Here is a 27380-nt window from a genome sequence, read left to right as displayed (position 1 = left end):
CCCTTAAATGACCTCCATTTCTCTATTACATCCTTCCCATAAAACAACTTGACCCAATCCACTCTCTCTAAATCCCTTCGCATCTCCTCAAAGTTAGCCTTTCTCCAATCAAAAATCTCAACTCTCGGTCCTGTCCTGTCCTTCTCCATAATTATATTGAAGCTAATGCTATTGTGATCACTGGACCCGAAGTGCTCCCCAACACATACATCTGTCAGCTGACCTATCGCATTCCCTAACAGGAGATCCAACACTGCCCCATCTCTAGTCGGTACTTCTATGTATTGTTGCAAAAAAAAACTATCCTGCACACATTTCACAAACTCTAAACCATCCAGCCCTTTTACAGAATGAGCTTCCCACATTCCAAAGAGGTATGGTTAGGGTTAGTAAATTGCAGGTGTATGGTAACATAACTGATGGAAATGTACATAATTCACAATCACCGACATTGAGTAGGGATTTCCCTTTAAGAGGCTGGTCTGATGTAATTATGTAAAGGGTTTTTAGCGTGCTTTGAGTTCAGTTTTTTGGTGTTCAATAAATGACTTGGTACAGCTTTTCTGAAACATAAAATTCCACCGCCATTTTATTTGCGTGAACCTACATTGGTGACCCTGATGCTCTAGGACAATTCCAGTTATTGAACATGTTGGCCAATGCAGTCAGTTTCAACTGCCAGAGTATTGGGAGCAAAATGCTATCGCTTGGTTTGTACAAGCTGAGGCTCAATTCGCACTCCAAGAACACCAGATATTTCTTAGTAGTAGCATTGCTCAGTGGTGACTCTGCTTGAACACAATAAATACCAACTGCTGAAAACCCTACTTTTACAGAATATGAGACTATCAGACCCTGAGCACATCAAAGTTTTCTCCTTGCTCAGCCTCAGTGATAAGCTTTCAGAGCTAATGGACCACATGATGACTCTACTGAGAAACTACCATCCTTGTTTTATTTATAAAGAATTCTTCATGCAGCAAATGCCTGATTAAGTTTGCATAGCCGTTGCTAATGCATCCGTGAAGGACTATAGGGAGCTCACTAAAATGGCTGATGGTCCACACTCAGCTGGGCAGCGATGCAATATTCCTCTTCCTTTCCCTAGCTCAATATGCTCATTCAGCAAGGACCCAACATAAGGACACCTGTGCCTATGAAACAGAGTACACCAGGCCTGTGCTTTTACCATGCTTGCTTTGGTAGGAACACTAGGAGGTACCAGCTGCTTTGCAGCTTCGACAGTGCCAGCACATTAGGACATCAGAGGTCTGTGAACACCATGGGTTTCAGCTACCAGGGACATCATTACAGACACCCGTTCAGGGCAATGCTCCTTGTGTGACACGGGTGCTCAAGTGAGTGTACTGTCAGCATCACCTATTGATGAGAAGGCAAAGAGCGATGAAACCTCACTGGAGGCTGCCAATGGCAGCAAGATCCAGACTTACAGGACATGACGGGTGACACTCTGCTTCAGTGGGCAACATTAAATATGGGACTTTGTCCTGGCTAAACTGGCTAGACCTCTGTTTGGTCCAGATTTTCTGTGTGCCCAAGGACTGGTAGTTGATCTTAAGAACTGCCGGCTTGTGGATGTTAAGGCCTTTGGGTTGTTACCCTGCTCCTCCAATAAGTTCCCCACAACGACTCTGTCAAGTGCTTGCACCATTGCATGTGAGTTTACTCAACTGCTGAGTGAATTCCCAAACCTCACCAAGCCCACAGTCACAAAACATGAGGTCGAGCACCACATTCCCACAACTGGCTCGCCAGTCCATGCCACGTGTGTAGACTGGATCCAGAAAAGCTGGCAACTGTGAAGACTGAGTTTGCCAACGTGGAAAGACTTGGCATTGTACGCTGGTCGAATATCCCTTAGTCTTCGCCCCTCCATTTGGTCCCTAAGTTTAATGGTGGTTGCCATCCATGTGGTCGGCTTTAATGAGGTCATCACCCCCAATTGCTACCGGATTCCACAATCCAATACTTTTCAGCACAGTTAGCCAGAAAGTCAGTTTTTTTCCCCAAGTCAGTTTAGTTACGGGCTACCATCAGGTGCCTGTGTGCTCAGAAGACATTTGCAAAATGGCTGTGATAACCCCATTTGGTCTTTAAGTTTCTGTGCATGCCATTTGGTCTAAAAAATGCTACATAGACTTTCCAACAGCTGATGGACTCTTATATTAAAAGACTTGGATTTTCTTTTAGTTTACCTAAATGAATACTTGTTAACATCCAAATCCAAACGTGTATCTATCTCCGCACATTTTTTGAGTGCTTAAGCCAACACAGGTGGATTATTAACTCTGCTAAATGCCAGTTTATTTGACCATTGACTTTCTTGGCCATTGCATCTCCGCAGCAGGTACGAAACTCCTCCCATCAAAAGTAGCCACTATTATGGATGTAGTAGCACTACTAAAAAAGTACAGGAATTTTCAGGCAGGGTGAACTTATTCATTCCATGAGCTGCTGAACTTATGCTACCCCAGCATAGTGTGCTTAAAGGCAATACCCCGATCAAGTGCTTTACTGGTCGGGGAACATTACCAAGGCATTTGGTGACACCAAACGAGCTCTTTCTAATGTGACCATACTGGCGCACCCACTCCCCAAAGCACTCATAGTCATTACCACTGGCACTTCGGACTATGCTGTGGTTATTGTGCATGAACAGTTGGTCGTAGGTGTGTGTCAGAAGGCCTTTACCTTCTTCAGCCACCAGCTCTGTCCCCCGAAAGGAAGTGCAGCACGTTTGACCATGAGCTTCTCGGTCTCTATCTGGCTGTCTGCCATTTTTGTTTTCTTCTAGAGGGTTGCCGTTCTGTTGACCACAAACCCCTCGTGCACGCGATGGCCAAAATATTAGACCCCTGATCTGCATGACAGCAACGCCACCTGGCCTACATATCAGAGTTCACAACTAACATACTAAATGTCAAGGGGAAAAATAATACCATGGCTGATTGCCTCTCACGGCCAGCCATTAAGGCCATGCACATAGGGTTGATTATGCTGCATGGCAGCCAACCAAACCACTGACCTTCAGGTCCAAGCTTACTGAACTGCAGTCATAGGCTTATGGTTAGCTGCCATTAAGTTTGGGGAAGGTGGTTTCTCTCCTGTGCGATGTCTCAACCAGTTGCCCTTGCCCCATTGCGCCTGCAAACTGGAGGCAGACTAAGTCCATCCATGGCCTCTTGCATCTGGGCCAGAAAGCCTCACAGAAACTGGTTCCACTGAAGTTTGTGTGACATGGCCTTCAAAAGCAGGTGCATGATTATTCTGCAGCCTGTCTGGAATGTTAGCAGGCAAAAATGAACCATCATGTCCAGGCACCATTGGCACCTTTTGAGGTCCCTAAGTGACAGTTTGACCATGTCAATGTGGACCCTGATGATTCTCTTCCCCCCTCACACACCTCCATACCATGGTGGACCTCACTATCTGGTGACCAGAGGTCATCCCCCTAGCATTGACAAAGGCCGCAGATATGGCTTAACCATTCATCAACACCTGGGTTGCTCAGTTTGGCACCCCATCTAATAGTTCCTCTGACCGCAGTACCCAATTCATATCAAACCTCTGGGCTGCAATGAACCAGGACCTCAGTGTTAGGCTACACCACACCATGGTGTATCACCCACAGTTCAATGACCTATACAAGCAGTTTCACCGCTCCTTTAAGGCTGCCCTGATGGCTTCCCTGACTGCTGAGTACTGGCATGATTGTCTCCCGTGGGTTCTGCTGGAGCTCAGAACAGCTCCAAAAGAGAACCTGCTGGCATCTGTGGCTGAGTTGGTATATGGACAGCCATTACAAGTGTAAAGTGATTTCATTCCTTACGCCATGACTGCTGGGTCGGCCTCTCAACAGCTTTTCACCCTCCATGGTAAACTCAATTCCTTTTCACCTATCCCTACCTCCCATCATGGCATACAGCACTTAAGGGTTCCTGCTGGCCTGCATTCTGCCTTGTTTGTTTTTGTCCACTATGATGCACGCCAATATCCCCTTAGGCCCCCATACGATGGCCAGTTCCATGTTTTGGAAGAGGAAGAAAAGACTTCTGTCATTTAAGAGAGGTAAACCTTAACGTATTTCACTGGATTGCCTTAAACCAGCCCACCAAGATTTGGAAGATTCCACTAACATGCCCCTGCTGACACAACATGACCATGAGCACGTCAACGCGCCTCTGGCCAGCAGAGGCATCTGATGTTCCTCCATCCTTGGAACATAGGACTCAAACCAGCTTCGGACAGGCTCACAATGCTAGTTTTAGTGAATTCTGGGGGACCTGTGTAGGATAACATAATTCACAACCACTGAGATTGAGTTGGGGTTTTACTATAAGAGGCTGATCTGATGTGATAACATAATTACATAAAGGGTTTTTGGCACTCTTTGAGTTCAGTTTTATGTTGTTCAACAAATGAGTTGCTTGGGCTTTTCTGAAACATAGAATGCCTCTGCCATTTTATTTGTGAAAACCTACACAGGGATCCTATGTTGGTGCAGGAAGTGTGGTGACACTTGCAGGCTACCTCACTAATTTGATTCGATCCAAACTACGTATTTCACTGTACATGTGACAAATAAATCCTTTTATCTCTCTTTGATCCAAAGAGAAGAAAAAACTGAATGGTTTATTAATATAATCTTAAAGCTTTCATAATACCTTTAAACACTGGACATTTCAAGGACACTACAACAAGTAAGGAAGTTCAGAGCTTTTACTGTAGTGAGGGAAATGTGATAACCAATTTTCATGGATCAAGCTAAAATTAAAATAATTTACAAGTAGGATAATGGCAATTAAGTCAAATAATTAATTTTCTTCAAGTGAGGCCCTCCATTGGTATCGGAGTTAACCATGGATGTTGCATCCCAGCTGTCTATGTGATGTGCAAGCTGGGGCAGTATGATATGGAGAGCAAGCCCATGCAGCAGGCTCCTCCTCTCCTCTCAGGAGCTGATGAATCTAAAGGAACAGTCTGGCACCAGCGGCATCACCAGTTGCCAGTAAATGTTGAACTCAACGTAGGACTGCCTTAGGATCTCCAGCTCTGGTCTCTTCCTCGTGGTTTACTCTTGAAGCCTTCTCCATGACTGAGTATAGCCGCAAGGCAGCAAAGGTTTGAGATTAGGGTTTTCCTTCCCCTAGATGAGCTTTCAACCACAGCTAATAAGCCACATCTGCCCAAAGTAACTGATTTAAAGTCACTAGTAACTTGCCTTTGCTCCTTCTCCTGTCAGTAGACATGGTTCCGCTGGGCCAGGAGCCACATGTGAAGACTAGGAGTTGGACTTGGTTGTCAGGGGCTATTTGAGACATACGCCATTTGGAGCATTTAATAGGTAGTGGGAGTTTATCCCCACTACCTCCCCCAGCTATGACAACTTTAAGGAACCTTTCTTCAAGTAGGTTTGATTAAATATCAATTTCTGTGATGAGGATAGAGGTTAAATTTGCATTCACAATTGTGTGCAATTTTCTGCGTAAGTATTACAATTACTCTTATCATTTATATTCTTATACATTTTAATGTTAATGCTAAAACCCATCAAGGTTTGTATGCTAAACAATATTATTGGAGATTTTGATGTAATTGCACATAATAATTCTGTCATGATTCACTTCTGAGGCATATTACAGGCAAATGTAGTCCCAGAGCTAGATTAAAAAGGAATTTACTGCCTCATTTACAAATCATTACTAATAACTAATATAGAATGGCCTCAAAATTGCTCACTAATTTGAATTAAGCAGTGTAAATTATACATCAAAGTGTGACCTTCAGGCTAAACATTCGTCACATAATTTAAATAAAGCAAATCTGAATTGAGGAGTAGGTGTACAATGTTTCTGAACAGTCATTTTAACTGAATTTTCCACAAAGATGTAAAGAGAAACATGAAATAACCCAAGTGAAAAGTAGTACCACTAAAAATAGCAACCTTTCAGTTTAATATCTGTCTGCTTGTGACAAGTTACAAGCTATAACAGAAATCTAACCAGAAAAATGTTATAAACAAGCTATCTCACCAATGGGTCTGTAATCTTGTCACAATGTAATCATGTAATAAATAGTATATTTATTTATTTAACAATACAGCACAGAATAGGCTCTTCAGGTCCTTTGAGCTGTGCCCCCCAGCAACCCCAATTTCACCCTAACCTAATCATAGGACAATTTACAATGACTAATTAACCTAATTGGTACTTCTTTATACTATGTGGAAGGAAAGCAGAGCAACTAGCAGAAACCCACGCATTCCACGGGGGGACTCCTTACACACTGACGCCAGAACTGAACTCGTTGCCCTGAGCTGTAATAGCTTCTTACTGACCACAAGGCTACCATGCCACACTAAATGTGACAGGCCATAAGCAAGTAAAGAGACTTGGTAAAAGAGGGGGAGAGAAAAAGGATTTAAAAGATTAAAAGGTTAATAGTATCAAGCAAATACGGGTACTTACTACTGTGTAAGTAATTGGAGATACCATGTCTCTGCAAGTTCCATAGAGTAAAAGGAAGTGCTAATTATTCCCAAGGGGTTACATGATTTATAAAAAACAGGAATAAGATTATAATTATATTTCCAAGACTAAAATGGTAGCATTCCCAAATCCAGAGCCCCTGTGGCTAAGGAGCAAACAATACAGAATGTGGAAGTAGACACTGGACACAAAGCTCAGCATAGCTAAAAGCCAAGAGATGTAGAGAGTGGAAATCAAATTGTAAAGGATATTCAGAAGACTAAGAAAGTATATAAGAAAAGCAGATAAAATAAAAAAAACATCAAAATGTTATATAATTACACAAAAAACTGTAAGATAACTAAGAAAGGAGAAAGTTCTGAGACTTAGTATGTTGCAGAGACCGATGAATACCCAACTTCATAGAAGAGTGAAGAATGCGGATGTAGTTATGGAGAATGGCATGAGGTACTAGATCAAACAAAGACACAGAAAGAGAAAATGTAAAAGGTTTAGCATCTTTAAAAGTGGATGAATTTCCTTTGACTGTTATGACAGTGTCTACTCATTTTCCAGTGCTCTCTAGTTACTGAAAAATTCACTGGAGTTTAGAAGAATGAGGGAGATCTCATTGAAACTAACTGAGTATTGAAGGGCCTAAATAGAATGGGTGTGGAGAGGATGTTTCCTATAATGGGGAAGTCTAGGACTAGAGGGCACAGCCTCAGAAAAGAAGAACATTCCTCTACAGGATGTGAAGAAATTTCTTTAGCCAGAGGGTGGTAAATCTGTGGAATTCATTCCCACAGACAAATGAGGAGGGAATATTTAAAATGGAGGGGAGGTTGATAGGTTCTTAATTAACAAGTGCTTCAAAGGTTACAGGAAAAGACAGGACAATGGGGTTGAGAAAGATAATAAATTAGCCATGATGGAATGGCGGAGCAGACACGATGGACCAAATGGCCTAATTCAGCTCTGATGTCTTATAGTATTTGTTAAGGGAAAAATGTGAACAATCATTTTTTGACAAGAGAGCAGAGGGCCAAAAGAAACAAGAGAAAAGAGGACAATTGATAGTCATTATATATGGTCTATGTTTATTTTATCAAGGATTTTGTTAAGTTTTCCTATATTAAACTGATCAGAAAAGTAAAAGCACATGAACACAAACTGAAATTGAATGCAAATGTGGCTCAGTGGCAACATGCAAGGATGTGATGGCCAGTAGTTATTTCGGAGATTAAAGGCTTTTCATAGTGAGATTTTCCAGAGCTTTGTGCTAAGTGCCTTTCAGTTTGTGTTATATACAAATGATTTAGACAGCATATGAGCCATGTTTAATAGAATACTAGATGATGAAGCCAAGTGATTCTTAGCCATGTGATTAAAGTGAGGAAGAAAGTCTTTTCTGCAGGGAACTGTCAATGAGCTGGTCTGGTGATACAACATCTTTAGGAAGGCAAATAAAACAAGAGGAAAATATAGAGAAGAATACTGAGAAGTGTAGTGGAGCAACTTTGACATTTATGTCCAGAGATACACAGTATTATGTCCAGATTAAGGTGCCATGGTAGAGCAGCGGTTAGTGCAACGCTATTACAGCATGGGGCATCGGAGTTCAGAGTTCATTTCCAGCGTTCTCCGTAAGCAAGACTAAACGTTCCTTCCTGTCTGCACACAGGCTTCCTCAAAGTGCTCCAATTTCCTACCACAATCCAAAGATGTATCATTTAGTAAGTTAATCAGTCATTGTAAATTGCCCTGTGATTAAGCTAGGGTTAAATCGATGGTTGCTGGGTGGTACGGCTCGGTGAACTAGAAGGGCTTGTTCCACACTGTATCTCTAAACAAAATTATTTTAAAAATTAATGCTTGAAAATAGGAAGACAGATGAATATAACGGTTAAGAAAATATTTCATTATCAATCCTGGAATATTGTGCTGCCTCATTATAGGAAGGATGTGGAAGTTTTAGAGAGCATGCAGAGGATATTTACCAGGAGGAAGCCTAGATTACAGAGCATGTCTTATGAGGATAGGTTGAATGAGCTTGGGCTTTTCTCTTTGGAGCAAAGGAGGATGGCTTGATCAAGATCTACAAGATGATAAGAGACAAAGATCAAGTGGATAGTCAGTGACTTTTTCAAGGACAGATATGGCTAATATGATTGGGCACGATCTTGAAGTGATTGCAGTAAAGAATAAGGGGAATGTCAGAGGAAAGTACTTTTTTACATTGAGAGTACTGAGTGTATGGAACACCCTGGGAGGGATGGTGGTAGAGGCAGATACATTAGGGGATTTTAAGAAGCTCTAAGATAGATATCAGAAAAATGGAGGATTCTTTAGGAGAGAGGTGGTAGATTGATTTTAGAGTAGGTTTAAAATTGGCACAACATTGTGGGCTGAGGGGGTTGCACTCCTCTGTGGTGTTTTATTCTGTGCACAAAATGAAACAGAGGGATCATGCTACTGGCACTGCATAAGCATCTGTCTGTCCACTGCTGGACTATCATCCTTACAATTCTGATGTTTGGGAGTCGGGAGATCTACAGTACTAAGCAAAAGTCTTTTACACCCTAAACTTTTTATATAGATTTTGTTTCAGATTTTTTTTTGTCCTCTCCATTAATGTGTTGGTAGAAAAGAGCACAGTTTAAATTTCCATTCATTTTCCAAAAAAAATGTTAATGCAATTTTTGTATTTCATTTAAGAAAGTAACGTATTAATTAATAGACTACTTTTGAAGTAAAAACTTGATTACTTTGTAGCTATACAGTTCAGTGTATGATTAAACAAAGATAAAAATGGGTGCGAATGATCAATGACATAAAGAGTTGAATGCACTAAACTGATAAACTGAAACAAAAACGGATGTAGAAGGACAACCAAACTAAAAGATAGGTGGTGGTAATGCACCTTTTTAGTTGGTTTGCCACAGAACAACAACTGAAAGGTAAGGGTGTGTCAGATGTGACAGTTTAACCTTCAAATCATCAATTTTTACACCATGGCAAGAGTGAGCATAGCAACAAGTCACAAGGTGATCATTCTGCATCAGCAAGGTTTCTCCCAAGCAGAAATGTCATGACAGATAAGAGTTTTAAGATGTGCTGTCCAACTCTTCTGAAGAAGCACAGAGAAACGGGCAAGGTTGGCAACCAGAAACATAGTGGTCAGCCATGTAAACTGAGTACAACAGACAAGAGATACATCAAATTGATGTCCCTTCTAAATCTGAAAAAGTCCAGCACTGCTATCAGCTCTGAACTCACAGAAACCACTGGAACCCAAGTACATCCATCTATAGTCTGGAGAAGTCTTGCTAGAAGTGGTCTTCATGGAAGAATTGCCACAAAAAACCATTCCTCCAAAGTGGAAACAAAGCCAAGAGACTCACCTACACACAAAAACACACAGACTGGAGTGTTGAACAATGGCAGCAACTGCTCTGGACTGAGTGTCAAAATTTGGCATTTTCAGCTCAAACAGGAGGCAGTTTATCATAGAACAGCTGGAAAGCATTAAAATGGATGAGTGTCTGCAGGCAAAAGTGAAGCACATTGTTTCCAGCAGATTTGGAGCTACATTTCTGCAAATGGAATTGGTGATCTAGTCAGAATTAATAGAATCCTCAATACTAAGTACAAGCAAACTCTCACCCATCATGCAATACCATCGGGGAGATATCTGATCGGTCCCAAATTCATTCTGCAGCAGGACAATAATCCCAAACATGTGGCCAAGGTCATAAAGAACTACCTTCAGCAAAAAGAACAAAGAGTTCTGCAACAAATGGTATGGCCCCCACATACACCTAATCTCAACATCGTCAAGGCTGTCTGTGACAGAAGCAAGCAAGACAGCCAAAGTCTGCAGAAGAACAATGGGAAGTTCTCCAAGATGCTTAGAACAACCTACCAGTCAATTTTCTTATAAAGCTGCATGACAGTGTACCTAAGAGAACTGATGCAGTTTTAAAGGCAAAGGGTGGTCCACCAAATATTGATTTGATTTAGGTTTTACTGTTTCCTGCTCTTTATAGTAATTTTTTGATATTTAGATACTTTTAGTTTCATCATTTTAAAATGCATCTTCACTTTACAGAATATTTTTTACTTGTGCCTAAGACTTTTGCACAGTACTATAAGTGCAGTTTCCTTGGGCTGTAGTTGATAGTAGAAACAGAAGCACTTCAATGGATTTTAATAGGTACATTTAATATAAGAGAAATATATACAACATACATCCAAACATTCTTTTTCTTCACAAACATCCACAAAAACAGAGAACTGCCCCAAAGAATGAATGACAGTTAAATGTTAGAACCCCAAGGACATCCCCAGCTCTCAATGAATAACATAAAATGCATTTGCTAACATATTCTAAGGAAAGAAGACTAGATTTCTTACCAAGTTCAATTACCAGTCCTGTACACTGTGGTTAATTCACAAGGGTCCTTGAAGGGGATAGCATATAAACTCAGAATGAACAATAAATATAAATAGTCAGTGTTCAGTTCCAAATTGATGAGTTGCTGCAACACAGCCTAATGGTGAGAATAAAAACAATCTGAAATAATCAATATAGAAACTCACTGCTGGAAACCCTCAAGAATTTTTAAGTTTGCTTCTCCGCATGGGTTATGAACTTTTCTAGTCTCTTTCTTGGTCTTCTGTAAAAGGTCATCGACTCTGGGTGAGCCTTCACACATTTTTAGGCTTGCCAGTTTGCACAACAACTGCACTGCAAGAGAAATTGATGATAATTTTGCTTCGGATGGATACAAATACATTTTTTAAATGTACCACTTTGGTAAGTATTTATTGCGATAGCTTAAGGGAATTGATTCTATCATTGTGTTTAAACTGAGGTCAAATTGAGTTAACTGACAGGCCTCATTACATCTGCTTTCCTGTTACGCTGGTGCATTCACCAATGAGCCCAGTGTAATGCTGAAGAGAGTCAGAATGCACCATGCATCTGACAGGAACATACAAACTCTCCTCTCAAAATTTCACTTTTGAAGGCCTCCCACTTACAAAGTACTACTTACAAAGCCAGAAAACAACCTTTTTTCACTCCCAGATGTGCTCGATGCATTTTGAGCTCACTTTGACTGTCAAAACATGGAGGCACCTTCAAGAACTCCCACAGCCTCCAATGGTCCTGTGATTTTAGTCTCTGGCTAAAATGGGAGCATCCTTCAAGCAGGTGGACCCACAGAAAGTTTCCAGCCCAGATAGGATATCTGGCTGAGTACTAAAGACCTGTGCAGATCAACTGGCTGGAGTGGTCATCAATATCTTTAACCTCTTGCTTTGGCAGTCTGAAGTACCCAACTGCTTCAAACAGGTTTCAATTATACCAGTGCCTTAGAAGAAAGTGGTAACCTGCTTCAATAACTATTGTCCAGTAGCACTTAAATCAAGGGTTCACTACCATTAACTGAGGAGTCCGTGGACCCCAGCTTGGGAGTCCTTGACTTACATCTATTCTGATCAAGTGCTTTGAAACATTGGTGATGAAACATAGCAACTCCTGCCTGGATCTGCTCCAACTTGCCTACTGGCACAACAGGTCAACAGCAGATGCCATTTCATTAGCTTTTCACTCAACCCTGGAACATCTGGACAGCAAAGGTCCATACATCAGGATGTTCTTCATTGACTACAGTTTAGCATTCAATACTATCACCCCCTCTAGAATAATCAATAAGCCTCAACAACATCTCCTCCATAATTTCTATCAGCACAAGTACACCATAAGGCTGTGTGATTAGCCCCCTGCTCTACTCACTTTAAACTTATGACTGTGAAGCTACGTACAGCTCCAATGCTGTATTTAAGTTTGCTGAAAACACCGCTGTCATTGGCTGAATCAAAGATGGTGACGAATTATCATATACAAGTGAGTTTGAAAATCTAGATGAGTGCTGCCACAGCAATAACATCTCACTCAATGTCAGCAAGACCAAGGAGCTGATTATGGACTTCAGGAGGAGGAAGCCGGAGGTCCCTGAGCCAGTCCTCATGGAGGGATCAGAGGTGAACAGAGTCAGCAACTTTAAATTCCTCGGTTATCATTTCAGAGGACCTGTCCTGGTCTAGCAACTAAGTGCTATTACAAAGAAAACATGGCAGTGCCTCTGCTTTCTTAGATGTTTGCAAAGATTAAGCATGTCATCTAAAACTCTGACAAGCTTCTATAGGTGTATGGTGGCAAGTATACTGACTGGCTGCATCATGGCCTGGTATGAAAGTACCAATACCCTTGAACACAAATGCCTAAAAACATAGTGGACATAACTCTGTCTATCATAGGGAAAGACCTCCCTATCACTGAACATATCTGCACTGAGCACTGTCACAGGAAAGCAGCATCCATTATTAGGGATCCTGCCGTCGAGGCCATGCTCTTTTCTCACTGCTGCCATCATGAAAAAGATACAGGTCCATGAACAGGTATTACCCCTCAACCATCAGTCTCTTGTACCAGAGGGGACAACATCACTCAACTATACTTGTCCCATCACTGAACTGTTCCCACAACCTATGGACTCACTTTCAAGGACTCTTCACCTCATGTTCTCAATATTTATTGCTTATTTATTTATTATTATTTCTTTTCTTTTTGTATTTGCACAGTTTGTTGTCTTTTGCATATTGGTTGTTTGTCCGTCCTGTTAGGTGCAGTATTACATTGATTCTGTTGTGTCTCTTGGACTTACTGTGGATGCCCACAAGAAAATTAATCTCAGAGTTGTATATGGTGACATACATGCACTTTGATAATAAGTTTACTTTGAACTTTGACCCTGTTTCAATCAACACTTGCCAGATTCTTTTTCTGGCCTCTGGTCTCTGTTTTATGCTATTCATTTGAATGGGGGCACAAAGCGTTAAAAGTCAAGTAGAGGCAAACATTAATGCAAGTTCAATTTTTTTTTGTTAGCTTAAAAAAAATTAAAATTTACTTTAATTGCTAAAAAGTAGCTGAAAAGCCTTTGGCAGATGTCATAAGCTAATAAGGCATTCTGGATCAGGCTTCAAGATAAAATACCTGAGGCAGTTACAGTTCAGAGCTCATTCTGACTTTTCGGTACCCCTTGAGTGCATGGTATCAGCTGTTTAGTCCTCCATATGGAGAACGTAAGTCAGGGTGGGCAGGCACTGCAGGTAAGAGTCCATGGAGGGGCCATGTCTAAGATGAACTAAATCAATGTAATCTCATAGTATGCAGGCTGAGTGGTATTGCTTCCAGTCTTTTAACAGTTGCATAAGCTTTCCACGGACAGAAATTGAATCAATCTCCTCTTACATGCTTCAAGATATCCTCCAATGAGTATAACATCAAAGATTACTGATAAACAAACTTACCAATCAAATTAAAATTACACAGCAAAGAACTGTTACATTTTTTGTGGAACATTGATGGAGAGTGATCTTTGTGGTTTATAGCCCAGGTTTACAAATAGGTTTGTGGGCACCCTCACCATAGCATAGTAGAAGATCGGGGTGCAATTTTATAAATCCATAGTTTTTATTCAATTTCCAGAATTCAAATGCAGATTGTGGAGAAGAGATCACCATGGCGGGAGGGGAAATCAATCAGAGAACCAGAACAGATCACACATTGTGTGTCACTCTTCACATTGCACTGCATATCCTCTGGCATGTCACAAAATACACTTTCACGAGTAACATTTTTTTTCATTACCTGAGCAACTTACAGTTTCAGGAAGGCATTTCCTGATCTCTTTTGATGCAAAATCAATAGAGTGCAAAGCTTTTTGAAAATGCTTTTCTGCATCCTGTAGCTTTCCTGCATTGAGGTAGACATCACCAATGTTGTAGTGCACTTTAAAATAAACCTCTGTTTCCATAAGGTCCAAAGGACACGACTGCAATTAAGCAAAGCATGCTTCAGAATTCAGTAACACAAGAGATTGCAAAATGCTGGAAATACAGAGTAACATACACAATATGCTGAAGGAACTCAGCAGGTCAGGCAACATCTATGAAATGAGGAAGATCTGATAGAGGTATACAAAATTATGAGTCACATAGAAGCTTTTTCCACTGAGGTTGGGTGAGACTAGAACTAGAGATCATGCATTAAGAGTAAAGGGTGAAATGTTTAAGGGGAACATGAGGGGAAACTTCTTCACTCAGAGGGTGGTGAGAGTGGAATGAGCTGCCAGCAGAAGTGGTGGATACAGGTTCAATTTCAACATCTAAGAAACATTTCAATTGGTACTTAATGGGAGAGTTATGAAGGACTATGTTCCAGTTGCAGGTTGATGCGACTTGGCAACCTAATAGTTCAGCATGGACTAAATGGACCGAAATGCCTGGTCCTGTGTTGTAATTTTTTATGCCTCTATGAAAGGCATAAAGAGGCAACATTTCAGGCTGAGGCCCTTCTTCAGTACTCAAACTCACATTTCAACAGTAGTTGAACATGACAAAGAATCTTAAGTGATAGGATGATAAGAAATACTTCTTTTGAAAACATTCAATTTAATTTCCTAATAACAAGACTGGCAAATTCTATTTCCACATCTTTTCCACAATCTACAATTCTTATTTACTATCCTCAAACTTATTTACATCAGTGTTTTGCCATTCTCTGGTCTCCCACAGTCAAGATTCAAGATCACTTATCATTCTTCAGTACACAAATATAAAGGATAATGAAATGATTGTTACTCTGGATCAGACGCAACATTAAAAAACACAATAAGCATAAAGAACACAATAAGTAGAAGCACATAGGAGTAGCCTATATACATCAACTGATTATACGTACATTAAGTAACACTAGGCACAGGAATATCTCTATGCAAGATGAATATTGACAGGAAATGATAAAGTGTTGTTGGGGATTTAAGTAATTTTTGCTATTTTCTCTGCTCCTGAAGTGCTCCACCTCCTGATGATACGTAACCTCACTTTTTATATCAAGTGTAAAGCAGTTAGCCTTGTGTTTGAACTCCTCTGTAGACCTGGCCCATCCACAACTTGCTCCATCTCTATAAGCTCCCAGTATTTCGCAATTAGCGCAATCACCTTACAGTGCCAGCAATTACCCATCAGGGTTTGATTTCCACTGCTGTCTGTTTGGAGTTTGAACATTCTTCCCATGAGCACAAGAGTTCCCTCTGGGTTACACACACAAAATGCTGGAGGAACGCAGCAGGCCAGGCAGCATCTATGGAAAAAAAGTACAGTCGGCGTTTTGGGCCAAAACCCTTTGGTATGGCTAGCGGGTCTGGGTAAAGTCAGAGGGCAGCAGGGATCACAGAGGGCAAGCAGCAAGAGAGGGTTTCACCAAACTCCTGTCGAAGGGAAGATTTAAACTTCTTCAGGGTAGGCATACCTGGAAGAGACTTCACAGTGTAGTAATCCAATCACAAACAAGAGAAAATCTGCAGATGCTGGAAATCAGAGCAACATACGCAAAATGCTGGAGGAACTCTGCAGGCCAGGCAGCTGCCTGGAACTCAGCCTGACCTGCTGAGTTCCTCCAGTTTTTTGTGTGTGTTGCTCGGATTTCCAGCATCTGCAGATTTTCCCTTGTTTTCTTCTGGGTGCTCTAGTTTCCTCCCACATATCAAAGATGTACAGTTGGCGTTAAGGATAGTAAGCTGTGGATGTGCTATGTTGGCAGCAGAAGTGTGGCAACAGTTGTGGCCTGCCTCCAGCACAATCCTTGCTGATTTGATCAGGCAGAAGCAATGCATTTCACAGTTTGTTTCAATGTACATGTGACAAATAAAGCTAATCTTTATCTCTTTATCTTAGATTTCTCTAAACTTAACCTATTACCTGTCCTCCACCACTTCCTTTGTCACAATGAAAGTCAGATTTTGCAACTGAGAGAACAGATTTTTAATGGAAACTGTACTGGGAACAACACATGAACTTTGAAACATGTAAGAATACTTCTAGGCTATTAACTCAATGTTGTGAGTTTAAACCATGTCTGTTTTTATGTCAGTTTTCCAAATTTTATGCCTGGTGTCATTTAGTATTATTGCAGAACAATATATTCATTACTTTAATAAAGACTTTTAAGGTAAAAGATATCTATAAAAATTGAAGATAAACATTGCAATGATAATTGGTCACCAAGATCCTTGCTATTTCAAATATTATCTATGGACTTAATTACCCCAAAAATTAAAGTTTACCATTGGTAGCAAAGAAAGAGCAATCAGCAGCAATTCTTCTGATGTTGTGACCTTGTCAAGATCCTTTAGAAATTCAGCAGTAAAACATACCAGAGCAGCTTGAGTGCAGTTGTTGTACCTTGCCATTTGGCTGTCACTGTCTGCAATGACAACATTATTATTTTGAAGCATGGTGAATGACCTTTGTTGAGAAATTAGGGTCTCTAGCATTGTTACAGAAAATGTTGGAAACATTCCGCACATCAGGCAATGTTTGTGGAAAAATAAGAGACTTGTCATTTCAGGTCAAAGACGCTTTCTGACTCTGTTTTTCTTTATACAGATGCTCCCTGTCCTGCTGTGTGTGTCCAAAATTTTCTGTTTTTATTACACATTTCCAGCACTTACAGTTCCTGGTTTTCATTTATTATTTTCACTTTCCCAAGTATTATATGTGTTTAAATGAATGAAAATTGTTTGCTTTCAAATAGTGCCATTCAGGATCTCAAGTCGCACACCAGCAGCTTTGGGCTGGGATGTGCTTGTGGCAATGATAGGTGGGGTGAGACACTTATACATACAGGTGCTGTATCAGTATTAGTGAAATGACCAGCCTTGGGCATCACTGCATAAGTCTGGGTTCTTTTATAAATGAATGCATCAAAACTTTCATTAAAATGACACATGGAATATCGTGTTCTGTTCTGGTTGCCTCATTACAGGAAAGATGTGGAAACTTCAGAGAGGATCAGAGGAGATTTACCAACATCTTGCCTGGATCAGAAAGCATGTCTATTGAGGATAGATTGAGCAAGCTAGGGTTTTTCTCTTCAGAGTGAAGCAAGATGAGAGGTGACCTGATAGAGGTGTACGATACCAGGGGCATAATTTTAAGGTGAAACTATAAGGGGAATGTCAGAGCTAGTTTTTTTTTTAAAGATAAAGAGTTGTGGGTGCATGTAACACTCTGCCAAAATTAGTGGTAGAGGCAGATATGTTAGCAGTATTTAAGAAACTCTTACATAGCCACATGGATGATAGAAAAAGAGCTATGTAGGAAGGAAGGGTTAGATTGAATTTGGAGAAGGTTAAAGGTTGGCACAACTTTGTGGAGGCAGGGCCTGTACTGTTCTGTTTTGTTCTATGTTCTAAAATCAATAATTAAGGAATCTGTTCTGAAGGTAATATAACAGAGCCATCTGCTGGTAATATATATTTCCATTGTCTGCAGCATGAAAGATAAAGAGACTTTACAGTTTGAATTTTTGCACTAAATTATTAACTTTTCATAGTACCTATATCTGCCGACAGGTTGGATGTGGCCACCAACTGATTCACCATGTTGTGATAGGTAACTGCAGGATCGAACCCTGTTTTTGATAACCCATCCCAGTAACAGAGGAGCTCCAGTTTTGATTGATATGAATGCTTGGCATTTTGGCAAATTACATGCATGATTCTAAAGAGAAAGGAAATAAATAGTGCCTTTTATTTTCAGCATTTTTTATGGTTTTCCTTTAGTACCATTAATATAAACTACACTATATAAATAAAAGCACTTGAATGAGCTGTGTCCATAGGAACCAAATCTGGTTTGCAATGGGAATGCATAGTTTTGAGTAGGTTTGTGGCCACTGGGGCTAGAATAAAGTCACAATGCTTTTTAAGTATTGAGCATTAGTTGTTTTTCATTGATTATATACAAGGATTGAGCTTCTGCTGGGGGCGGGGGAGAGGTTAGCATTTACTATAGGTATTGTGGAGACAGGACTATGTCAGAGAAGCCTCAATTACAGATCAAAATTATGCCCCTGTGAATTTAATAATATGGATTAATCAAATATAATTTAATGCATGTAATATAATTAAATAGTTAAATAATTAAACATTTTATTAAATATATAGATTATTATTTTTATGGATGAAAAAGTGTTCCTACATATTTCACAAAAGATGAACAACAGACAAGTGACCTTTCTGGTCAGCTGAAATAAATAGTTGTTTCAAATAATTATTTGAATTATTTATCCATTTCAATTATTATTTGAATACATGAGAAATGCATCACTGCTTAGAGGAATATGAAGAAAAGCTGAAATTACAGTGTGAACATTGGCTGCAGTTGATTGGAAAAATACATTGAAAGGTATGGTGATGGACAGGTAATATTTGACATTTAAAGAAATAATGCACAAGTTGCAAAAAAAATCCTTTGAGGCACAAAGAAAATGAAAATAAATGATTTTTCTGTGACTAACCAGAGAAATTAAACATACAGGACATCCTTGGGTTATGGTTCTGTGAACTATTCATAACCAGAACAGTTGCAACCAATACAGTTTGTAAGTCAGAAATGCAGAAGATACCTGAAGCCCACAACAGTCATCAAATGCATATCACTGCTCTATCCACCACCTGCTCACTTGCATGTACAGGGTATGCAAACTATAAATCATGCATTCCCAAATTACTAAATCCAAGGACTTTAAAAGTTCCCAGAAACACCAGGATGGTTGATAATTGGGACCTTTTTGGAAACCAGCAGAGAAAGACAAAGAAAATTATGAAGGAAGGTTAAAAAATGAAGGGAGAGTGGCAAGACATATAAAAATGGATTACGAGAGCTTTTATTGATCTCCAAAGGGAAAAGACTAACAAAGGTAAATGTGGATCTTTTGTCTTTAACAAGGTACAATGAACTGACAGGGAAATGAAATAATTATTTTGTGCCTGCCTTCATTGAAGGTACATGAACTTGCTGAATATATTAGAGACAATAAAATGGTCAGGTGAGTACGAAGAACTGAAAAGGCTAAATATTAGTCATAAATAGAACCAGAGAAGTTGATGAATTTGAAAATTGATAAATCACAAGGTCCTGATGATCTATATTTTAGAATTTAGAAAGAGGTGGTTTTAGAGAAATTGGATTACCGGTTATCAGGTTCCAAACTTCTATATATTTTGCAATTCTTCCTTGGATTGAAGGATGTGACCCCTCTATTTAAAAGTATAAATAGCTAATTTACAGAAAGAATAGTTAGTAAGTACATTTAAGTTCTTGTCAGTTTTCTATGGACAAACACAGACTCATGGACAATGTTCTCTGAATATCAGCACGCATGCAGATTCCAAATAGTGCCATCAAATTTCCTGCATAAACAATGAATGCCAATACCCTCACTAGGATCTTGCAAAAAAATCATGAGCTTTAGTAAGACTCTTGTGCATTACGCAATGTAAGGTTAATAGAATTAATAACATTTTATGTTATTCATTTAATTTACAGTTATTGGAATTCTGTTGTGTGGTGTAAAACCCCTTTAATAAGAAAATAACCAGCTTTGAGTTCTTAATACAATGATTTGAAGTATCTCAAATAAACAAATATTTTAACTCACGTGGGATTAGCTACAATGGCACATAAATCAGAGAGGTTTCCACTCATTTTCAATTGCCAAGGTAATTCCTGGTAAAGTTTCAGGGTATAAGCCTGCTGTGATAAATACTCTTGAAATAGTTGGTGAATTCTGCTTCTTTTGTTGTTGAGTGGACTTTTTAATGTGGATTCTTTGATTGGAGCAATAGCACCTGCAATTTAAAATAACACATGTCAAAGAAAGTAGTGAAATCAGGAACCAAAAAAATAATAGGACACATTATCAGAACCACTGGATTGTTTTTTTCTTTAATTATATTTTGTGGTAATTTTCAACTTTTCAGTTTTGGTCCTTTGTACTGTAAGTCATTGTCTGGAAATTACTTGTTTTTGGAATCATAACCCTTGATCCATAGAAGTCAAAGGTTTAAAGGTGCCAGTAACCTACCTTTGCCCCTTTTCCTGTCAATAGAAATGGGTCTACTGGGCTTAGTAGTTAAGCCACATGTGAAGGCCAGGAGTTAGACTTGGCTGTCAGAAGCTATTTGAGATGCACACCATTGGGATCATTTAATAGGTAGAAGGAGCAACATGCCGACTATGGTTCTTTGTGGAAATGGGACTCGCTCTTGGGTTTTCACAACTGGCCGTTGTTTGGCACGCCAAGGGCTCAGCCGAAGGACTCTGCTTGCCTTCGGAGGACCGAGTTTTTGTGGCTCTGGAGACGAGGGGGGGTGCATCGGAGGTTGGTGTCTGAGAAGAAGACTGGTGTGTCATGGGAGGTGGAGGATCTAAGGCTGTGTGTCCAGAGACCCAAGATCTTTAGGCACAGAGCTTGGAAAAAGTGACACAACAGACCTTTAACATCGTAAACCAGTGAGTTGTTTGTTATCTCTCCCTCACACTGTGAAACAGAGACACCTCTTTCTTCCTTATTAGGGAGAGAGAGAGCCTGTGGTATGGCAAATGCTGGGTGAGCAATGCAGTCTTTGCTGTTGCCTTGCTCATGCTTGAGTGTTCAGTGGCAGGTGCTGATGCTCTTTTTTACCGGTGAGTGGCAGGGGGATTGTTGCTTACGCATGGGAGGGGGACTTTGGGGGTCTAACATTTAACTGTTGTTCATTCTTTGGGGGCACAGCTCTGTTTTCATGGATGGTTGCCATGAAAAAGCATTTCAGGTTGAATATATATATTTCTTAATGTAATTTATAGGTTTTTATTATGTATTGCAATACATTGCTGCCACAAAACAACTAATTTCATGACAAATGCCAATGATGTTAAACCTGATTCTGATTAATTCTCTAATGCCATATTGCATTACAGTTGCTACTGATGCTAATTCTGCATAATATTCTACAGAACTGGTCATCCATCACTTCATGATGTAATATCAAAATGAAGCACAATTATTGGATTGCAATTAAGGTACTTTAAAGTTTCATTGTAGATAATGCAAATGAAATATGGCTCTAAGATTTTAATGTTCATCTTCAATTTTAGCAGATGCATGTTTTACCTAGCAGGAAATATCCTACAGCATCCTGTACGGAATGGTGGGTGAAGTTCAACAGTCCATCTGGCCTTTCCTGTATCCACTCAATGGATGCAGCACGGAAAAGATTCCAGTCATAGCTGCTGACCTTGTCTGCCCCATTGTAACCGAGACACCTTAGAAGCTGATGGATGTCTTCTTCGGTTAATCCACAACGTGATATACTAAGGAGACAGAGGGTATCAACTACCCATCCACTCATTCCTGTAATAAATACAAAAAGAATAAAGAAGCAACAGTCAGTAGGATAAATATCAGTGGAGATTACAACAGGCGCAGATCATTTAAATTAAGTTTTCTAATTCTTAAAGTAGATTTTCCTTAAAGGTGATAAACTTTGTGATGCCATGCCCCAGAAGTACTCTAATTCAGCATTATGAATAGGCTAATCAGCTCTTCAAATCTACTTTGACTTTCAATTAGATCACAGCAAATCTGTCTTTAATTTGTCTTGGTTCCACAACATATAATTTTAACAAAATTGGGCCCCATAATCAGAAAGGATGTGCTGCCATTGAAGACAGTTCAGAGGATATTTACAAAAGTGATCCCAGGATTTAAATGTTTAATATATGCAGAATTGCCCTCGGTCAAGAGGTTTCCCTGTTTCTCAAGCTAGACAGATAGATATCTCCAGATCCGGCATAGCTATAGTTATAGATAGTTTTATTCATCGCCAACAGTACACAAGGAGCTGTGTAAAAAGACAGTACTTCTCAGCATTCTCATGAAAGTTAGATTCACTGATCAAAACTCCCTCAACTTCTAATTGGTTGAAATGTACAAACAATATAAATGGCCACTCTGATGATGAAGGTAATTGCTTAACAATGTGATAATGAGCAATCAACAGCTGTGAATTTATACTTAGTGAGATCCAGTAATTAGCGATAACATAACAATCCCCAAATCAGAAAAGGCAAAACAGAATGTTTGATGGTTTTGGGGCTGTACTTGCTGGAGTTTGGATGAATGAAGGGGGGAATCTTAATGAAACCTATAAATATTGAAAGGCCTAAATAGAGTGAATGTGGAGATGATGAAAAAGGATCTAAGAGATGATGTTTCCATTGGTGCAAGAGTCTTGGACCAGAGGACACAACCTCAAAGTAGAAACAGATATGTAGAGGAATTTCTTTAGCCAGAGGCTAGTGAATCTGTGGAATTCACCACAGCGGCTGTGGAAGGCGAGTCATTGGGTATATTTAAAGTTGAGATTGATAGGTTTTTAATTAGTAAGGGTGTCAAAGGTTATGGGGAGAAGACAGGAAAATGGGGTTCAGAGGCGAAATTAATCAGTTATGATTGAATGGCAGAGCAGACTTGATGGGCAAAATGGCCTAATTCTGTTCCAATGTCTTATAGTCTTTTGGTTTATGGTCCTGTTTGCTAAATTCTGAATTTACCTCTTCACTGCCCACTGTTGGTGGAGTGGAAATTCCAGATTTCCATTATTCTTTATGTAAAGAAATGTTTTCAGTCATCAAGTTGCCCTAGAACTAATTCTATGAATTTCCTTAGATGTGAACCCCAGAACCAGTAAATAGATGAGCTTAGAGCATGGATCAGTACTTGGAGCTATGATGTTGTGGCCATTACAGAGACTTGGATGGCTCAGGGGCAGGAATGTTTACTTCGAGTGCTAGGCTTTAGATGTTTCAGAAAGGACAGAGAGGGAAACAAAAGAGGTGGGGGTATGCTGATCAGAGATAGTGTCATGGCTGCAGAAAAGGAGGAAGTAATGGAGGGATTGTCTACAGAGTCTCTGTGGGTGGTTAGGAACTAGAAAGAGTCAATAACCTGGGTGTTTTTTATAGACCACCCAATAGTAACAGGGACATAGAAGACCAGATAGGAAGACAGATTCTGGAAAGGTGTAATAATAACAGGGTTGTCGTGGTGGGAGAATTTAATTTCCCAAATATTGATTGGCATCTCCCTAGAGCAAGGGGTCGGGTTTGTTAGGTGTGTTCAAGAAGGTTTCCTGACACAATATGTAGATAAGCCTACAAGAGCAGAGGCTGTACTTGCTCTGGTATTGGGAAATGAACCTGGTCAGGTGTCAGGTCTCTCAGAGGGAGAGCATTTTGGAGATAGAGAACATAATTCTATCTCCTTTACCATAGCATTGGAGAGGGATAGGAACAGACAAATTAAGAAAGTGTTTAATTGGAGTAAGGGGAAATATGAAGCTATCAGGCAGGAACATGGAAGCATAAATTGGGAACAGGTGTTCCCAGGAAAATGTACAGCAGAAATATGGCAAATGTTCAGGGGATATTGACGTGGGGTTCTGAGTAGGTATGTTCCAATGAGACATGGAAAGGATGGTAGGGTACAAGATCCGTGGGGCACAAGGGCTGTTGTAAATCTAGTCAAGAAGAAAAGAAGAGCTTACGAAAGGTTCAAAAAATTAGGTAATGATAGAATTCTAAAAGATCATAAGGTTAACAGAAAGGAGCTGAAGAATGAAATTAGGAGAGCCAGAAGGGGCCATTAGAAGCCTTGAAGAGCAGGATTTAAGAAAACCCCAAGGCATTCTACAAGTATGTAAAGAACAAGAGGATAAGACATAAGATGATAGGACTAATCAAATGTGACAGTGGAAAAGTGTGTTTGGAACCGGAGGAGATAGCAGTGGTACTTAGTGAATACTTTGCTTCAGTATTCACTATAGAAAAGGTTCTTGGTGATTGTAGGGATGACTTACAGCGGATCGTAAAACTTGAGTATATAGACATTAAGAAAGAGGATGTGCTGGAGCTTTTGGAAGCAACAAGTTGGATAAGTCTCCGGCACCAGACGAGATGTACCCCAGGCTACTGTGGGAGGCGAGGGAGGAGATTGCTGAGCCACTGGCAATGATCTTTGCATCATCAATGGGGATGGGAGAGGTTCCGGAGGATTGGAGGGTTGCAGATGTTCCCTTATTCAAAAAGGAAGTAGAGATAGCCCAGGAAATTATAGACCAGTGAGTCTTACTTCAGTGGTTGCTAAGTTGATGGAAAAGATCCTGAGAGACAGGAATTATGAACATTTGGAGAGGCATAATATGATTAGGAATAGTCAGCATGGCTTTGTCAAAGGCAGGTTGTGCCTTACGACCCCAATTGAATTTTTTGAGGATGTGACTAAACACATTGATGAAGGTAGAGCAGTAGATATAGTGTATATGGATTTCAGCAAAGCATTTGATAAGGTACCCCAAGCAAGGCTTATTGAGAAAGTAAGGAGGCATGGGATCCAAGGGACCTTGCTTTGTGGATTCAGAATTTGCTTGCCCACAGAAGGCAAAAGAGTGGATGTAAATGGGTCATATTCTGTATGAAGGTCGATGACCAATGGTGTGCCTCAGGGGTTTGTTCTAGGACCCCTTCTCTTCGAAATTTTTATAGATGACCTGGATGAGGAAGTGGAGGGATGGGTTAGTAAACTTGCCGATGACACAAATGTTGGGGGTGTTGTGGATAGTGTGGAGGGCTGTCAGAAGTTACAGCAGGACATCCATAAGATACAAAACTGGACTGAGAAGTGGCAGATGGAGTTCAACCCAGGTAAGTGTGGGGTGGTTCATTTTGGTAGGTCAAATATGATGGCAGAATATAGTATTAATGGTAAAACTCTTGGCAGTGTGGAGGATCAGAGGGATCTTGGGGTCCAAGTCCATAGGACACTCAAAGCTGCTGCGCAGGTTGACTCTGTGTTTTGTCAGATGGCATACGGTGCATTGGGCTTCATCAACTGTGGGATTGAGTTTAAGAGCCGAGAGGTAATGTTGCAGCTATATAGGACCCTTGTCAGACCCCACTTGGAGTACTGTGCTCAGCTCTGGTCACCTCACTACAGGAAGGATGTGGAAACTATAGCAAGGGTGCAGAGGAGATTTACAAAGATATTGCCTGGATTAGGGAGCATGCCTTATGAGAATAGGTTGAGTGAACTCAGCCTTTTCTCCTTGGAGCGGCAGAGGATGAGGGGGTGACCTGATAGAGATGTATAAAATGATGAGAGGCTTTTTCCCAGGGCTGAAGTGGCTAACATGAGAGGGCACAGTTTTAAGGTGCTTGGAAGTAGGTACTGAGGAGATGTCAGGGGTAAGTTTTTTTTATGCAGAGAGTGGTGAGTGCGTGGAATGGGCTGCCAGCAGCGGTGGTGGTGGCTGATACAATAGGGTCTTTTAAGAGACTCCTGGATAGGCACATGGAGCTGTGAAAAATAGAGGGCTATGGGTAACCCTAGGTAATTTCCAAAGTAAGTACATGTTCGACTGAAGGGCCTGTATTGTGCTATCAGTTTTCTATGTTTCTAAATAGATTTTCTCTATTGACCCTATTATCTACTTTTGTCATCTTACCCACTTCAATTTGATCACCTTTAATCTATGTTAACACGAATAGGAGACATGAAACCCAATATTATTACTATGAAACTGCATCCCTCTCACTTCCTCCCAAGACCCTCAGCAACACAGAGCCCAGCCAATTTGATTTATTGTACATAATAAATGGCTGAGATTACTGGGTGGAGTAAAGGCAACAGTACTAGACAACTTTTGTGCTGTAGTGTATACCTGCACTCTAAAACTAACTGAACTGTTCCAAAACAACATTGGCATCTGCGCAATAATGTGGAAAATCATCCAGGTAAGTCTTCTTCAAAGAAAGCAAAACTCCAGTCTGGGAAATTATCAACCAATCGGCATCCTAACCATTTATTCCCTCCATCGTATGCATGCAGTGGCTGCAGTGTGTGCTATATACAAAATGCACTGTAGTTAATTGACCAGGCTACTCTGACAATGCCCATAAACCCCATCTTCTATCACCAAGAAGGATAATAGTAAAAGACACCTCCACCTGCAGGTTCTCCTCCAAATAACACACCATTCTGATTTGGAAATAATTGCTGATCCTTCATCATTGTGGGATCCAAATATTGGAACTGCCCACCCAATAGTATTGTGGGTATAGCTTCACTAGAAGGATTGAAGTATTTCATAAGTAAGTCTTACCACCACCTTCTCAAAGGTAATTCGAGATGAGCGAATAAATGCTAGCCTTGCCAACAATGCCCAGAGAACGAAATAATAAAAATAATAGATGTCCACCTAAATGTAACCATTTTTAATAAAATTGTATTTATTTTGACAATACTGTATAGGTAAATGGGTGAAATAATGCTGCAAGCTAACCTTTGCTATTAACTACAAAATATGGAGAGAGTCTAAGAGTCCCAGCAAACTACAAGGGTATAGATAGTCCAAGCATCCTATGTTTTGGGCTAGCAGATATTTATACTTGAAATGTCTGCCAACTTCTGCTCTAAATATATTCCATGAATCCACCTCCTGAACTCCCTCCGTTAGAGAATTCCAGAGATTCATAACTCTGTCTCTGTTACAGAATTCCAGTGACTCACAACTTCGTTACTCAGAGAATTCCAGATTCTCAATTCTATTAGAGAATTCTAGTGATTCACAACTCTCTCCATTAGAGAATTATAGAGATTCACAGCTCTATTAGAGAATTTTAGATTCACATCTCTCTCTCTCTCTCCCTCCCTCCCCCCCCCCAGGCAATTCCTTTGATTCACAATTCTCCCTATTAAAGAATTCCAGAGATTTCTCAGAGAATTCTAGAGACTTACAACTCTCTGAGGAGCATAAAGCTTTTGTCTGATCTGTCAAGCTTACAAAAGGGTCCTATGTAAAGTTTCATAGAATAACAAGTCCTGATGTTCTTTGAATAGTGCCACAAAACAATATGGTTCTGAAGACAAGG

The 27380-nt window shown here is 40.1% G+C and overlaps 1 protein-coding gene across 3 annotated transcripts in view; it reads right to left on the bottom strand.

Moving 5' to 3' along the window:
* The window catches only part of ttc41 (tetratricopeptide repeat domain 41), a 77206-nt gene that overhangs the window by 10614 nt on the left and 39212 nt on the right, over positions 1–27380 (bottom strand). For all 3 annotated transcript variants that reach the window (XM_059977625.1, XM_059977623.1, XM_059977624.1), the window contains exons 8-13: positions 21565–21804; positions 20068–20257; positions 17962–18125; positions 16688–16827; positions 14212–14395; positions 11091–11238 (exon numbers count right to left, since the gene is read on the bottom strand). In XM_059977625.1, the coding sequence (XP_059833608.1) occupies positions 11091–11238; positions 14212–14395; positions 16688–16827; positions 17962–18125; positions 20068–20257; positions 21565–21804 (1066 nt within the window). The remainder of the gene's footprint in view (positions 1–11090; positions 11239–14211; positions 14396–16687; positions 16828–17961; positions 18126–20067; positions 20258–21564; positions 21805–27380) is intronic.

Source organism: Hypanus sabinus, chromosome 8 (genome assembly GCF_030144855.1).
Source record: "Hypanus sabinus isolate sHypSab1 chromosome 8, sHypSab1.hap1, whole genome shotgun sequence".
Classification (NCBI taxonomy): Eukaryota; Metazoa; Chordata; class Chondrichthyes; order Myliobatiformes; family Dasyatidae; genus Hypanus; species Hypanus sabinus.
Note: the sequence above shows the minus strand (reverse complement) of the source record. Positions and strands in the feature narration are given on the sequence as shown.